The following is a 13338-nucleotide window of genomic DNA, read 5'->3' on the forward strand; positions in this document are numbered from 1 at the left end:
ATTTAAAATAGCAGACACATTATAAAATACACAAAAAACATCAACAAAAATCAAGAGATAAATAAAGGACTTGAGCTTGCCTGTGCACCAAAAGCTGAAGAAATGTTTCAGCTGGCATCTAAACGGCAGTTCAGTGATTAGCCAGTTGTGTTCGGATGGCTGAGTTATTGCTGGTTTTCTGCCCAGTTTTAATGCAGTAATAATTTAGAGCAGTGCCAGTTGATTGTTAACCTTGTTCCCCATGTACCCCTTCCAGAATTAAGAGCGTGAGTTTGTTGGGACCAACAGTGACTACCATCATTCATGGTTATAGCCCCATAGTGTGGGAAACAGCCTGCTATTTCACATACTGCTGTGTGGTAGAGAATGTGACCAAAATCTTGCACTGGTTCTTTTCTACACGTTGAATCAAGAAGGAAGTTTCCTGGTGTGGAACTCTTTTCTGGGTGTGTTACTGAAATTCTCAGGCTCTATTACATCAATAAATACACAAGAGTCACTACAGGTTGACTTAATTGAGTGCACTGAAACATCATAATAAGGTCAAATCCTGGAGAACTCTGGATTGTCATGAATGTGGCAACATGCTGTTGTTTTGAGTACACCTTCTGCAAGCAGGAATAACTAGACTAACAACGGACCTTCCTCTGTAGTTTATCATGACCCTTTGAACCTTGCACTCTGGCTTCTCCCTTGCACTCTGGCTTCTCTGGGAAACCAGAGAAACTGTCCATAGTTTACTATTGGTTTTAGTGGTTTATTGGGGAATGGTTTGGATGTTGCAGTAAATAAACCAGTGAGGCAGGAATGATCAGAAGTGATTGAGCCGGTATACAGCACAGTGGGCCCTCTCCTTATGTGGTGGATCCATTCCAGATCCCCCCATATAAGGAAAAATCTACCTATGCTCGAGCCCCATAGGAAATAATAGGGTGCGTGCATGTGGCAGAAGTGAGCGCCATTGTTTCCCTCCCCAAGCGGCTTCCGTATAAGCTGGAAGCTGCGTAAAATACATCCATGCATGGTGCAGGTGCACTGTGTTTGCAAATTATAGGTAGGAAAAATGTAGCCTATGAGTCACATGCAGCACCTGGGGACCAGGCTTATAGCCCCTGAAGCTTCCAGACAGCCACATATTTTTTTTAAAAAAAAATCTGTGATTTAAAAACAATGACCATTCAAACCACCACAAAATGTGGCTGTTTGGATGATGGCTAGCAGTCATGGATAGCTTTATCTCCACCTACAGTAATTCATCTAATCACTTTTGAAAGCTGTCTAAGTTGGCTATCTTCACATCTTCTGATAGCAAATTCCATAGTTTATTGCTTGATGTTGACTTGTACTCTTAGATGGACTTTTGAATCAGTTAACTTGGTACAAAGTATTGGCAACAGGAAAACCAATTAATTGTATCTAAGTGAAATTGCATATTACTTACCCTGTGAAAGGCTGATAGCAATCCTCCTGTTCATTAGTGAAGTTGTGTAGGAAGAGGTCTACTGAAGAAGGTGCAGAGGGTTAATGTTTTCATTTAATACCAGCAGGAAGGTCTCTTCTGACAAAAGTTTGTGACATTGAAGAATCTGAAATCCCACCCATTAAAATGTGAAGACATTATTCAGCTCTGGAATGATAATATCCTGTTCAATGTTATGCTTTTATCTTTAATTTAACATGTATATGTTCTTGCAGGTGAAAAAAGTAAATGCAGAGCCAGGAGTACCAATGCCAGTCACCGACTATCCTGACCGGGTTCCTAGTTCTGCAGGTTACTCAGTTTCTGATGCTCCTGCACATCGGGTCTACAGTGACAATAGCTACAGAGCTACTCCGTAAGTACACTGTACTGATGGAACAGACACAATACAACAGGAGGTCATTGTGAGATTAGAGCTAAGCAGAGTCTGGGGAAGGCTGTAATATTAGTTGCTTCCTTTCTCATTCCAGCCTTAGGGAGCATGAACTACTCTTGCTTCATCAAGTCTTTCCATCACAATGGTATACCAAGCATGGTGTTGTGGGTGTGGTCAACCCTGGGTGAAGCAATAAGGGGGTGCAGTTAGGTTTGCCTCTGCCTGAATGTCCAGTCCCACTCACCACCTGAGAGCATGTGCTCAGCTCCATATACCCCAACAACCAGGGTATGTTGCTATATTGTTGGTGCTGTGTGCATATGTGCATGAGGCTAGAAGAGAGGGGAATGATACAGCTTGAATGAGTCTGGATTGCAGAGAGCTTGCAGCAGGAGTAGGGATCAAACCAGAATCTGACTCAAAGTTGATTCTGAATCATGTTTTAACTTGATACCCTGATTAGTTCCAATTATAGGTAAATGCTATGTTAGTGGCAGTGTTGATCATGGTTATTCCTGGGATTGGCTGAAGTACAGGATTTATGCTTCAAATGTGAGGAAGTAGAAGAAGGAACTATTATACCTGTATATAGTCAAGCCAAGCAGATAGTAGTAGTAGTAATAACAACAACAACAGTAGAGTGTTTTTTAAAATCACTGTTTTTTAAAACCACCTGTTAAAACTCACGGTTAATTACTTTTGCTTTTGAGATATGCTAGTGCAGGTTTCACTAGTTAGATGTTTGATCAGAGACTTGAATAGCTGTTTATTTGTTTTTGTTTTTACTTCTCCCAAAGTAAAGCATAGCTAATTATGAATGCTATGTACTGCAGTACATTTTCTAAGATGTGTAGATTTACTGATAAGCATAGTGATAAGCATGTACAGAACATATGAGCACTTTAAGAACAAACAAAGATGCTATGCTTTTGAAAGTATGGTTTCTTGGTTACACCATTTTTTTTTCATGTGGTATTTTCTGGTATCTTAATAATAAGTGTTTGTGTAAGGATAACCAGTATTTGAATAATAGCTAATCAGCATGTTGATAACCTAGTAGGTGAACACAATACCTACAGTATAAACGTATGCATGACTACTCAGATGTAAGTCATACTGAGTTCTGTAGTACTTTTTCTCTCAGTGTGTGTAATATTGCAGACTTAATGTATTGGACATATTTTTCTTTAGTTGCATCGATTTGGCTAAGCACTTCACCTGCACTTTAATATTAATGGAAATATATGACAAAAGTGACAAGAACAGAAAGCATTAAGTTTATTGAAATCTGAAGTTGGCTCTAAAATTGTGCCTGAGAATTTTTAAGAAAAGTGTGGGATGATCATCTGTTTCCCCATATCTAAACTTGAGATTTTGTTAATTTTCTCCTAAATTCTTGAGAATAGAAGAATATTTGTAAGAACTCTTAAATGACAGCCATGATCACCTTAGGCCTGTTTGAATAATATTCAACATAGTGACCTGAGAAAGGCAATTTATCCTTTGCACATGCACATATTTGAGAAATGTCTCCTTGCGATGTTTCCTGACTTTACTATTTGGAAAGACAGCTTGCCTTATTGATTTTTCCAGTGTTGCAGTTATTCACTGAGTATTTCTTACAAGTGATGGCTATTATTTGTCTGTTTCCTTGTAGCACATTTTCATTGTAGTTTCAAGAGTAGTTCTACAGAAGTGATGATCTGGAGGCATGTGAATTTTCTGTGGCTTGCCTTTTTATCTTTAGGACTTGGTTTTGAAAGACACTCATAACTAAACCTGTTAATTATGTTTATAAATAAAAAAGAATGGAGCTGGTGTACCATTTACATAAAATAGCACTGTAATGAATAGTTGTCAAAGTTGACAACCACCTATTTTAAAAGGTGTGGCATATGCTTCACATCTTCATTGCAACATTTCAGTTCTCAAGAATAGAAAGAATGAGGGCACTTTGCTCTAGTGAGGCTTTATTAAAGTTACCAGGCCCTGTGCTGAATAAAATACCAGGGACAGTCTAGGGATTTTGTTGGTGTATCAGCCACCCTGTGCGCTAACAGACTCCCTTAATGAGCTGACACAGTTGGTCTCGGAGCTGATGCTGGAAACACCCAGGCTACTTGTCCTGGGTGATTTCAACATCCCCTTCGCGGCCAACTATATTCCACCTGGTGCGGCTCGGGAATTCATGGATACCATGGCAGCCATGGGCCTGTCCCAATTGGTTTCGGGTCCAACACATTTTGCGGGTAATACACTCGATCTGGTCTTTTGTACGGATACGGAAAATCCGTGGGCGGAAATAACTAATATTTCTGCCGTGTCATGGACGGATCATTTCCTGGTGGAGGCGAAAGTCAAGGCTTCTACCCAGATCCCTCCCGGGGGTGGTGGACCTATTAGAATGGTCCACCCTCGAAGGCTGATGGAACCCAAAAGGTTCCAGGAAGCCCTAGAGGGGCACATGGTTGGAAATGACGGCGAGTCTGTTGATGCCCTGACTGGTATCTGGGATACCGGTCTCTCCAGGGCTATACACAGTATCGCTCCCAAGCGCCCTCTCAGGCCTGCTTCCAAACGGAAGCCCTGGTATACGGAAGATCTCCGGGCGAGGAAGCGGGTGCTGCAACGGCTAGAGCACCGCTGGCGGAAACACCTGCGCTTAGCCGACAAGGCTCTCCTAGACTGCCTTTTGGAGGACTATGGAGAGGCGATACGAGCAGCTAAGAATTCGTTCTATGCTGCTCGTGTTGTGTCCACGGACTCACGTCCAGCAGAGTTGTTCAGGGTGGTCAGGGAGCTAACTCAGCTCCCTCCTGCCCCGAACCAGATCCTTGAACCTTCTAAGGCCTGCTGTGACCAATTTAATAACTTCTTCACGGATAAAACCTCTCGGATAAGCAAAGGTCTTAATGTCAGCATTAGAGCAGAGCCTAGAGAAGAGGTATCCAGAGCCTCCGTGGACTCTATTAAACTGGATCTATTAAACTGAGTCTGTTAGTACCGATGATGTGGACAAGATCCTTAGAAGTGTTCGGAAGACAACTTGCTCTCTCGATCCCTGTCCCTCATGGCTAGCGGCTCAGGGGGTACCGGTGGTAACTTCATTGTTACACCGGATCATTAATACATCCTTGAGGGACGGGCAATTTCCATCAAGCTTAAAATTGGCCATAGTAAAACCTCTGCTTAAAAAGCCCTCCCTCGACCCCCTGATGCATAATAATTATCGGCCAGTTTCGCTATTGCCATTTTTGGGGAAGGTGATCGAGAGGGCGGTTGCAATCCAGCTTCAATCGATCTTGGATGAAACGGATTATCTAGACCCATTTCAAACCGGCTTTCGGGCGGGCTACGGGGTTGAGACTGCTATGGTCGCCTTGGTCGATGACCTCCGTCTGGGCATTGACAGGGGTAGCGTGTCCCTGTTAGTGCTCTTGGACATCTCAGCGGCTTTCGATACCATAGGCCATGGTATCCTTCTGGAGCGCCTGGCAGAGGTGGGAATCGGGGGCACTGCGCTCCAGTGGTTCCGATCCTACCTCTCTGGGAGGTTCTAGATGGTGCAGCTGGGAGACGTGTGCTCCGATAAGAGGGCCCTTACATCTGGGGTCCCTCAAGGAGCCATTCTGTCTCCCATGCTTTTCAACATTTACATGAAACTGCTGGGAGAGATCATCCGGAGTCATGGGGCGCGGGGTTATCAATACGCTGATGACACCCAAATAGTCTTCTCTATGTCTCCGACTGATGCAGTGACCGGGGATGGCATCTCTCCTCTCGTGGCCTGTCTGGAGTCGGTAATGGGCTGGATGAGGGAAAACAGACTCAGCCTGAATCCAGAGAAAACGGAGGTGCTTGTGATAGGTTCTCCTGGCCCGGGAACGGCAGTGGTTCCACCTGTCCTGAACGGGATCACTCTTCCTGTGAAGGACTCAGTACGCAGTCTGGGGGTGCTCCTTGACTCGTTGCTCCACCTTACATCTCAGGTGGATGCGACTGTCAGGAGCACCTGCTATCAGCTTCGGCTGATACGCCAGCTGCGTCCCTACCTGGGCCAGGGGGACCTTGAAACTGTAGTACATGCTCTGGTAACCTCTCGCTTGGATTTCTGCAACACGCTCTACATGGGGCAACCCTTGTACCATACCCGGAAGCTACAATTAGTGCAGAATATGGCAGCCCGACTGGTTACTGGCATACCCGGAACCAGTCATATAACACCAGTGCTTAAGGAGTTGCACTGGCTGCCTATTCGCTTCCGGGCGCAATACAAGGTGTTGGTTATTACCTATAAAGCCCTAAATGGCTTGGGTCCAGGGTACCTTGAGGACCGCCTCTCTCCATACAATCCGCCCCGCACACTCAGAACATCTGGGCAACAGTTGCTAAGGGTTCCAGGGGCCAGGTTAGTTTCTACTTCCAAGAGGGCCTTCACCACCTCGGCCCCCAACCTCTGGAACTCTTTGCCCATTGAGCTCCGCTCGGCCACCTCCCTGGCCCAGTTCAAAAAGGGGCTGAAGACCTTTCTATTCAAACAGGCATACCCCGATGCGAGCCTCGAATAACCTCACTCTCTTCTTTATGTCAGTAGTGGCATGCTGGCTGGAATGTTTTATCGGATTTTAATCTGAATGTATTTTTATGTATTGTATTTTGTGGAATGCTGTACACCGCCCTGATTTGTAGAAGGGTGGTATATAAATAAAATTTTTATTATTATTATTATTTATTTACTTAGAATAGGCATTCAGCTGAAAAAATTGACTACATTAACAGCACTTAGAAGGCATTCATTCCAGGTTAGAGCATCTTCATTTCCACTGTTGAAAGTCTCTCAATCATCTAGGAATTTTTTCAGTTAAAGGAACAAATAATAAATCACCCAGATATGACATGACGGACATTTTAGAACTTCAGGCTTGTTCTCTAACATTCAAATAAATGGGGAGGGGATAATTCTTCAGCGAGTTTTGAAGGATTCACTGCAGTGATGGGAGGAAGCTCCACACACATCCTCACAAGCTTGAAGTTGGAGAGTAGGGGTGAAATTGGTTGTTTTGGGGCTGGATAGCCATGCACTCTCCATCCACATTGGAGCAAAAGAGGGGAGAAGCCAGCTGTCTTTGAACTCCCACAGAAGTGCAGAACAGTGTCAAGTACTGTAGCTGTGAGCCTGTAACTCTTAGCTGAGAATCAAGTCCACTGAATTCAACAAGATTGCCTTTTAACTGAGCAAGCAATTTAAAAGTTAAAAAGCAACCCTGTTGTATTCAGTTGGGACCTCAGATAGGTGTTACAGGATTGTAATAACAATGGCAAAAACATGGAGCCCACACATTGGTTTTAGCCTTAAGATGACATGCTAATTCCTTGCTTTATGTATGGATGTCCCTTGGGCAGTAGCTGGAAGGTCACCTAAATAAGTGAATATTATTCCAGTTGAATGCAGGCATCTCATGCCTTTGAAACAGGAATTGTTTTGTGAGGGGCCAGACAAAATTTCATAAGAATATTTAATTTTAATATGTGGCTGCCCTGAGAATTCTCATCTGCCCTGGCCCAAAAAAGCTACTTGAAGATGACACGAGAGAAAGGGGAAGAAAGTGGAGGCGTGAGGAATATGAAATCATTTCACTGGAATGTAATTAGACTTTGTTACCATAGGATGTGAGTACTGGGATTGGTGTCAATGACAAAGACAGCAGTAAGTGATAGTATTTAGCCACCTCCACTTGTATCTGCACCTCAGAGTGTTAGATTCTTGAAGTGAATCTCTCATTAAAACCTTGTGAGTAAAATTTATCAAAATTTTGGAAGCATAGGTACCAGAAGCCTAGCATTTTCCATTTTGACTATTAATTTATTGTCTGTTCCAGTCTTTTAAATGGCAAATGCTTTCAAGCCCTCCTTTTGTTCGTGTGCAAAAATTAAATTAAATTAAAAATCGCTGTGTTGGGTTATTTGCATTTCCATTTATTCTTTAAGTTACCAAGGTGAGGAGTCCATTAGCTGAGAAAGAGTTGCAGTTCTATGGTGCCATCCTGCTAGTGACATATGGCCATTTATGTTGGGCTTACTGTCTTTATACTGTCTCTGTTTTAATATATATTGTTGATGCTTTGGCCTGAAATCTCAAATGTATGTTGTTGTTTTAATTTTGTAATAGGATACCAGAGGCTACTGTTCCCGTAAAGCAGTCTCAGTATGGCAACACCAGCAATTACAATGGGTCAGCTAAGGATCAAACGCAAAAAGGAAAAGCAGGAAAACCTAAAAGGACCAGTACAGATAACTATGATGGAGATTATACCACTGGAGGAGAATCTTGTGATGAGCTAGAAGAGGACTGGGACAGGTACAGATAGCTCCACAAGCCTGGGCATTGGCATTGGCATTGGCATTGGCATTGGCATTGGCATTTATATTGCAGCATTAGAGCAAAGGGAATCAGTAGCACCTTTGAGACTAACTGAGAGAAAGAAGGTTGTAGCATAAGCTTTCATAGACTGAGGTCCAAAACACACTGCAGAAATAATCCAGTTTGAAACTGCTTTAATTGCTATGGCTCAACGTTAAGGAATCCTGAGAACTGTAGTTTTGTGAGACATTTAGCCTTCTCTGCCAGAGAGCTCTGGTACCACAATAAACTACAGTTCCCAGGATTCCCTATCACTGAGCCAGGGCAGTTAAAGCGGTCTCAAACTGGATGATTTCTGCAGTGTATTTTGGACCTGAGTCTACTTCATCGGATGCATGGAGTGAAGACTTCATATAACATCTTCCCACAGGAGGCAAATGTAATATCTTGTCCATTTTCCATTTGCCAACAGACAAATATCTTTTTATTTATAGAAGCTTTTGGCTATTAACGGAAAGGTCTTCTAATGGGTTTGTGCTGTACTTTTATGTTTGTTTGTTTTAAGTCTGCTTAAATTATTTTAAATAGGTGCTCTTTTTAATAGAATGCTTTGTGTAATGATTTTCAAACTTGTTTTTCTATTATTCTGATTGATTTTTAGCTGTATTTAGCTTTAATCTATATGGTAAGCTGTGTGTGATCACATGTCAGGAGGAAAAGCAGGATATTAAGCAAACAAACAAATACAAATAAAATAATTTCCATAAAATAACTTGCCATAGGTCATGATATCTAGAACTGATGGCAGTTACAAACACCTCAGCTTTACTTTATTAGTGGAATAAACAAAGGCTGGAGATCTGCAGCTGAAATGGATGCTATCCACTTCTTAGTGAAAGTTAGCATTTTAATTGGGAAATGAGGTGCAGTATCTTTCCTATGAGTGAGAGAAGCAACACTCTTTCTCTGAGTTTGAGTAGAAGTATTTTACATGAGTTTTTATTGTGTATAACAAGATAAGTTTATTGCATGTTGGTGAGAGAAAAATCAGTTGGTGTAGCTGGAAATTTTATATACATATGAAAGTGCAGCTTCTGAGCATTATTTGCAAAACAACTGGCTTCTCTTGCGACCCTGCCTGTATGCTTATTCACATGGTCTATGGATGTGTCAAGGTCTTGCCATAAGAATATACCAAAGATGGCAGAAATGTTTCTCATTTCAGTAATAAAGAGAGTAAAAAAACACTCAATACATCAGGGGTTCCCAACCTTTTTGACTTGCGGAGCCCTTTTCAGAATCATTTGTTACGGCAGAGCCCCTAAGAGGGCTACCCTATGCCTTACAAGTGTTTAGGAGTAGTGTTACTTTTTTGTTTCTTATTCTTTAATTTCATTCAATTTTTATTTCCTTCATTTTCCTGGAGTGGCCAAGGAGCACCTGGGAAATGCAGGTGGAGCCCTAAGGGCTCCCTAGAGCACAAGTTGGAAACCACTGCAATAGATTAACCTGCCCAAATTCCCTGTGATTGGGCGGGATATAAATAAATCTATTACTATTTAAGTGAATTGATAAAAGAGACAAATGGCTAAGATAGTTGGACTGCACACTAATCACAGCTCCTAAAACAAAGCTAGGTCTTCTTATTCTTTAACGTTGTTTATGAAATCTGCAATTACTTAAACTGTCCCTTAACGTAACTTTTAGACTCCAAACTTCTAGTATCCAGTGAATAATATTCAAGAGGAACAGACAGAATGCACTTCAGCTACTCTTTACATAAGCTGAAAGCAAAACTCAATTAAGCAAGTTATGTGTAGCTATGGCAACTTGATTCTTTCTGCTAAGCTGCTGAACTTCTAATGAAGCTCACTTTGCTTTTAAAGCAAACAATGACAACTTCCATGTTTATGCCCACTTCCCTTATGAGAAACACAATGCATGTGCTTTGTGGGGGTGGGGTGCACATGCTCACCTTTGATTTCTTTGGGGGTGACCATCTATACATGGTGAAAAGATACGGCTAGAAGTAGAAGTTTTTCTAAAGAAAATATTGTAGCTGTTTACATTCTGGGAATGTGTTTGCTTCACAAAATTGTTACTCAGTATCAAAATGACAATAATATACAGATCCATAAGTAGTTTGCTAAGTTGTCTATCCAGTTCATTTTCATTCATAGATTTTTTTTTAAATAGCCACATTAGGATTTCAAAACCTTGCGATTGCAGAAAATGGAATGTTTATCAGTGCATTTCCTTTGATAAAATTGGATTCAATAAAATACTGTGTCTTCAAGTTGCCTCTTGATTTATGATGACCCAATGAATTTTGTTGGATTTTCTTAGGCAAGGAATATTCAAAGATGGTTTTGCCAGTTCCTTCCTCTAAAATATATACTACAGCATGTGGTATTCACTGGTGGTCTCCCATTCATGATATAACCAGGGTAGTACAATACAGATTGAGTCTCCCTTATCTGAAATTCCAAAATCCAAAATACTCCAAAAACCATAACTTTTTTCATGGGTGGCTGAGACAGTGACCCCCTTTGTTTTCTGATTATTTGTTTCATGCACAAAATTATTATAAGAATTGTATAAAACTACCTTCAGGCTATGTGTATAAGGCGTATATGAAGCATCAATGAATTTTGTATTGAGACTTAGTCAACTCTAAGATATCTCATTATGTATACATATACAAATATAGGTATTCAAAAATCCAAAGCACCTCTGGTCCCAAGGAATACAGATAATGCAGACTCAAGCTGTACTAGCATTCATTTTAAATACAAGCTATAATGTATATAGGAGTGAATCCTGAATGGAAAGTATTGCTGTTTTGCAGAAATAGCTGTCAGCATGAAATATGTCCCTGGAGATAGCTATATCCTAAGACTATTCAAAATGATGCTTATTTTTCCCATTGAGTGAATATATTCTTCAGTTTGTATAGTTAACATTTACTGCTTCTTTTCTGTTCAAAAATTTGGAATCACATCTCTTTACTGCTAAATAAGTTTCTTACAGGCATGACTAAAGTTCTAGTGTAAGGTATTCTACAGTTTAAAGAGTACAACTGAAAGGTTAATTTGGTTTCCAACTGAATTAGATTTTCTTTCTCCCTAAGCAATACTAGGTGTGTTGTTTTAAAGTTTGGCCTTCCTGCAGTTGAGTAAGCTGCTCTCTTTATACTGAAATGACATTTTAAATCACTCTTCACCCAGAGAATATCCACCGGTATCATCAGACCAACAAAGGCAAACATACAAGCGAGACTTCGATGCAGGACTACAAGAATACAAGCGTTTACAAGCAGAGCTGGATGAGATCAGCAAGGAACTTTCTCGTCTTGATAAAGAACTGGATAACTATGTTGAGGACAGTGTGGAATATAGGGTAATTCTATCGTTTTAAAGATTTTGCATAGACATAAGCGCCACCTTATCACATACAAGGAAATGGACAATTCAGTATAACCATCAGTTGGATGTGTGATTGATTTGATGCTTAAAAGGAACATCTAAAAAAACCAACATAATTTTTTTTAGAGATGTAAACAGCAAACAGAACAGCTTCTTAGGATGGGAGCAGCAAACAGAACTTTTTTTAGAAATTAAGATTGTGATGCTGATAATACTTACAATATAAAATCTGGCACAAATTGTCCATCCTTGTTTCTCAATCTTTGCTCCTCCAGATGTTTGGACTTAGTTCCCAGAATTTTTTATCATTGGCCCAGCTGACTGAGATGTCTGCGAGCTGAAGTTAAATCATCAGAGGAACTTTCTAACTAATTCTGCCAGCACCAAATACTATAGTAATTAGCAACATGGAAAATGTTCAGTTATGTTTATCTTTGCTGAGGAAGTTCTGTGTGTCTTTCCTCAATGTTTGCTGGCTTCTCTTCTGAATAATCTGTGATTAAGTAATTACAGTCTTATTTGTTTTTGAGCCAGCTTTTCAAAGTCAAGAAAGATGGAACACTATTTTCAGTCCCTCCTTGCTGTGGCTCTCATGCCTTGCTGTAATTGTTCCTGGCTTTCAGCCTTCAGATTTCTAATTCCTTTTTCTTGTTCTTTTTGCAAAGCTGCAAATTAGTAATAGAAAAAGCAAGACTATTAGTTCATCTAGCCTAGTAATATCATTTTAGTTGGAGGCAGGGGAGTTGTTGGAACAAAGGACACTGTCTTAACTTGAATCAGAACAAATGACTATGAAGCTCAACATTATTTACCTTGGTGGTACTTTTGGTTTCAGACAGATCACTTTTTTGTGCTGCTGGAGGTGATAGAGACTGAACCCAGGATTTTTTGTGTTCAGAGGCTGTTCTGTACTATAGAGCTATGCTATGTGCATGTTGCAGGCTAGATGTACCAGTGTCTAACTCAACACACCCAAATAGTTTGTGAACTGTAATCCATGTCCGTAAGGAATCAAGGTTTCCTTTAGATTGGGGTTACATCTGTCAGTAGTTAGAGGCTCCCTTTATCCCACACCGGACCTTCCCACATTTCGGAGTCTGAAAACAATTCATCACATTTGTTTTGGACTTTGGTAACTCCTTTAGGTCTGTAGAGGCTTTTTTTTCAAAACAGGAAACAATTCAATGTTCTTTAGGCCCGTATGGACTTAAGAAGTGTGATTCCTCCCAGTTCAGTCAAATGGCTATAGTGTCTCCACAAAGCTTCAAAACTCACAATTTTTAGGTCTACACAGACCTTTTTCAGAAGTCAAAGTGACCATATGGTCAGTTCCTGATTTGGAAAAAGGCTGATCACAAGGCTTTAAAAAGTGACAAGCCACCCAGAAAACACAATAGAATAGCCCAGTGGTTCTCAAATAGTGGGGTGGGACCCCTGGGGAGGGGTACAAGAGTCACTCAAGGGGGTGTGAGACTTGGAAGCCCCAATCCCTCCTTCCCAAACTATTTTTCAGTATGTGTAAAATTTTTACATGTGTAATAATAACAATAATAAACTTTTATTTATATTCCACCTACTCCGATTAGGACCAAGGCGACAGTCAAAACGTAGTAAAATAACAATATACAATAGTCCAAAGTTCTACCCTCCCCCTTAAAATAACAATTAAATCACGATTATATTAAACCTTCATACT

At 40.8% G+C, this 13338-nt stretch overlaps 1 protein-coding gene across 2 annotated transcripts in view; it reads left to right on the forward strand.

The window, feature by feature from the left end:
- The window catches only part of LOC149323898 (occludin-like), a 38692-nt gene that overhangs the window by 18726 nt on the left and 6628 nt on the right, over window positions 1-13338 (forward strand). For both annotated transcript variants that reach the window (XM_089493894.1, XM_089493901.1), the window contains exons 5-7: window positions 1696-1835; window positions 8026-8214; window positions 11445-11616. In XM_089493894.1, coding sequence (XP_089350020.1) covers window positions 1696-1835; window positions 8026-8214; window positions 11445-11616 — 501 coding nt within the window. The remainder of the gene's footprint in view (window positions 1-1695; window positions 1836-8025; window positions 8215-11444; window positions 11617-13338) is intronic.

Source organism: Sceloporus occidentalis, unplaced genomic scaffold (genome assembly GCF_023333645.1).
Source record: "Sceloporus occidentalis isolate IW3139 unplaced genomic scaffold, rSceOcc1.0.p SCAF_1, whole genome shotgun sequence".
Lineage (NCBI taxonomy): Eukaryota > Metazoa > Chordata > Lepidosauria > Squamata > Phrynosomatidae > Sceloporus > Sceloporus occidentalis.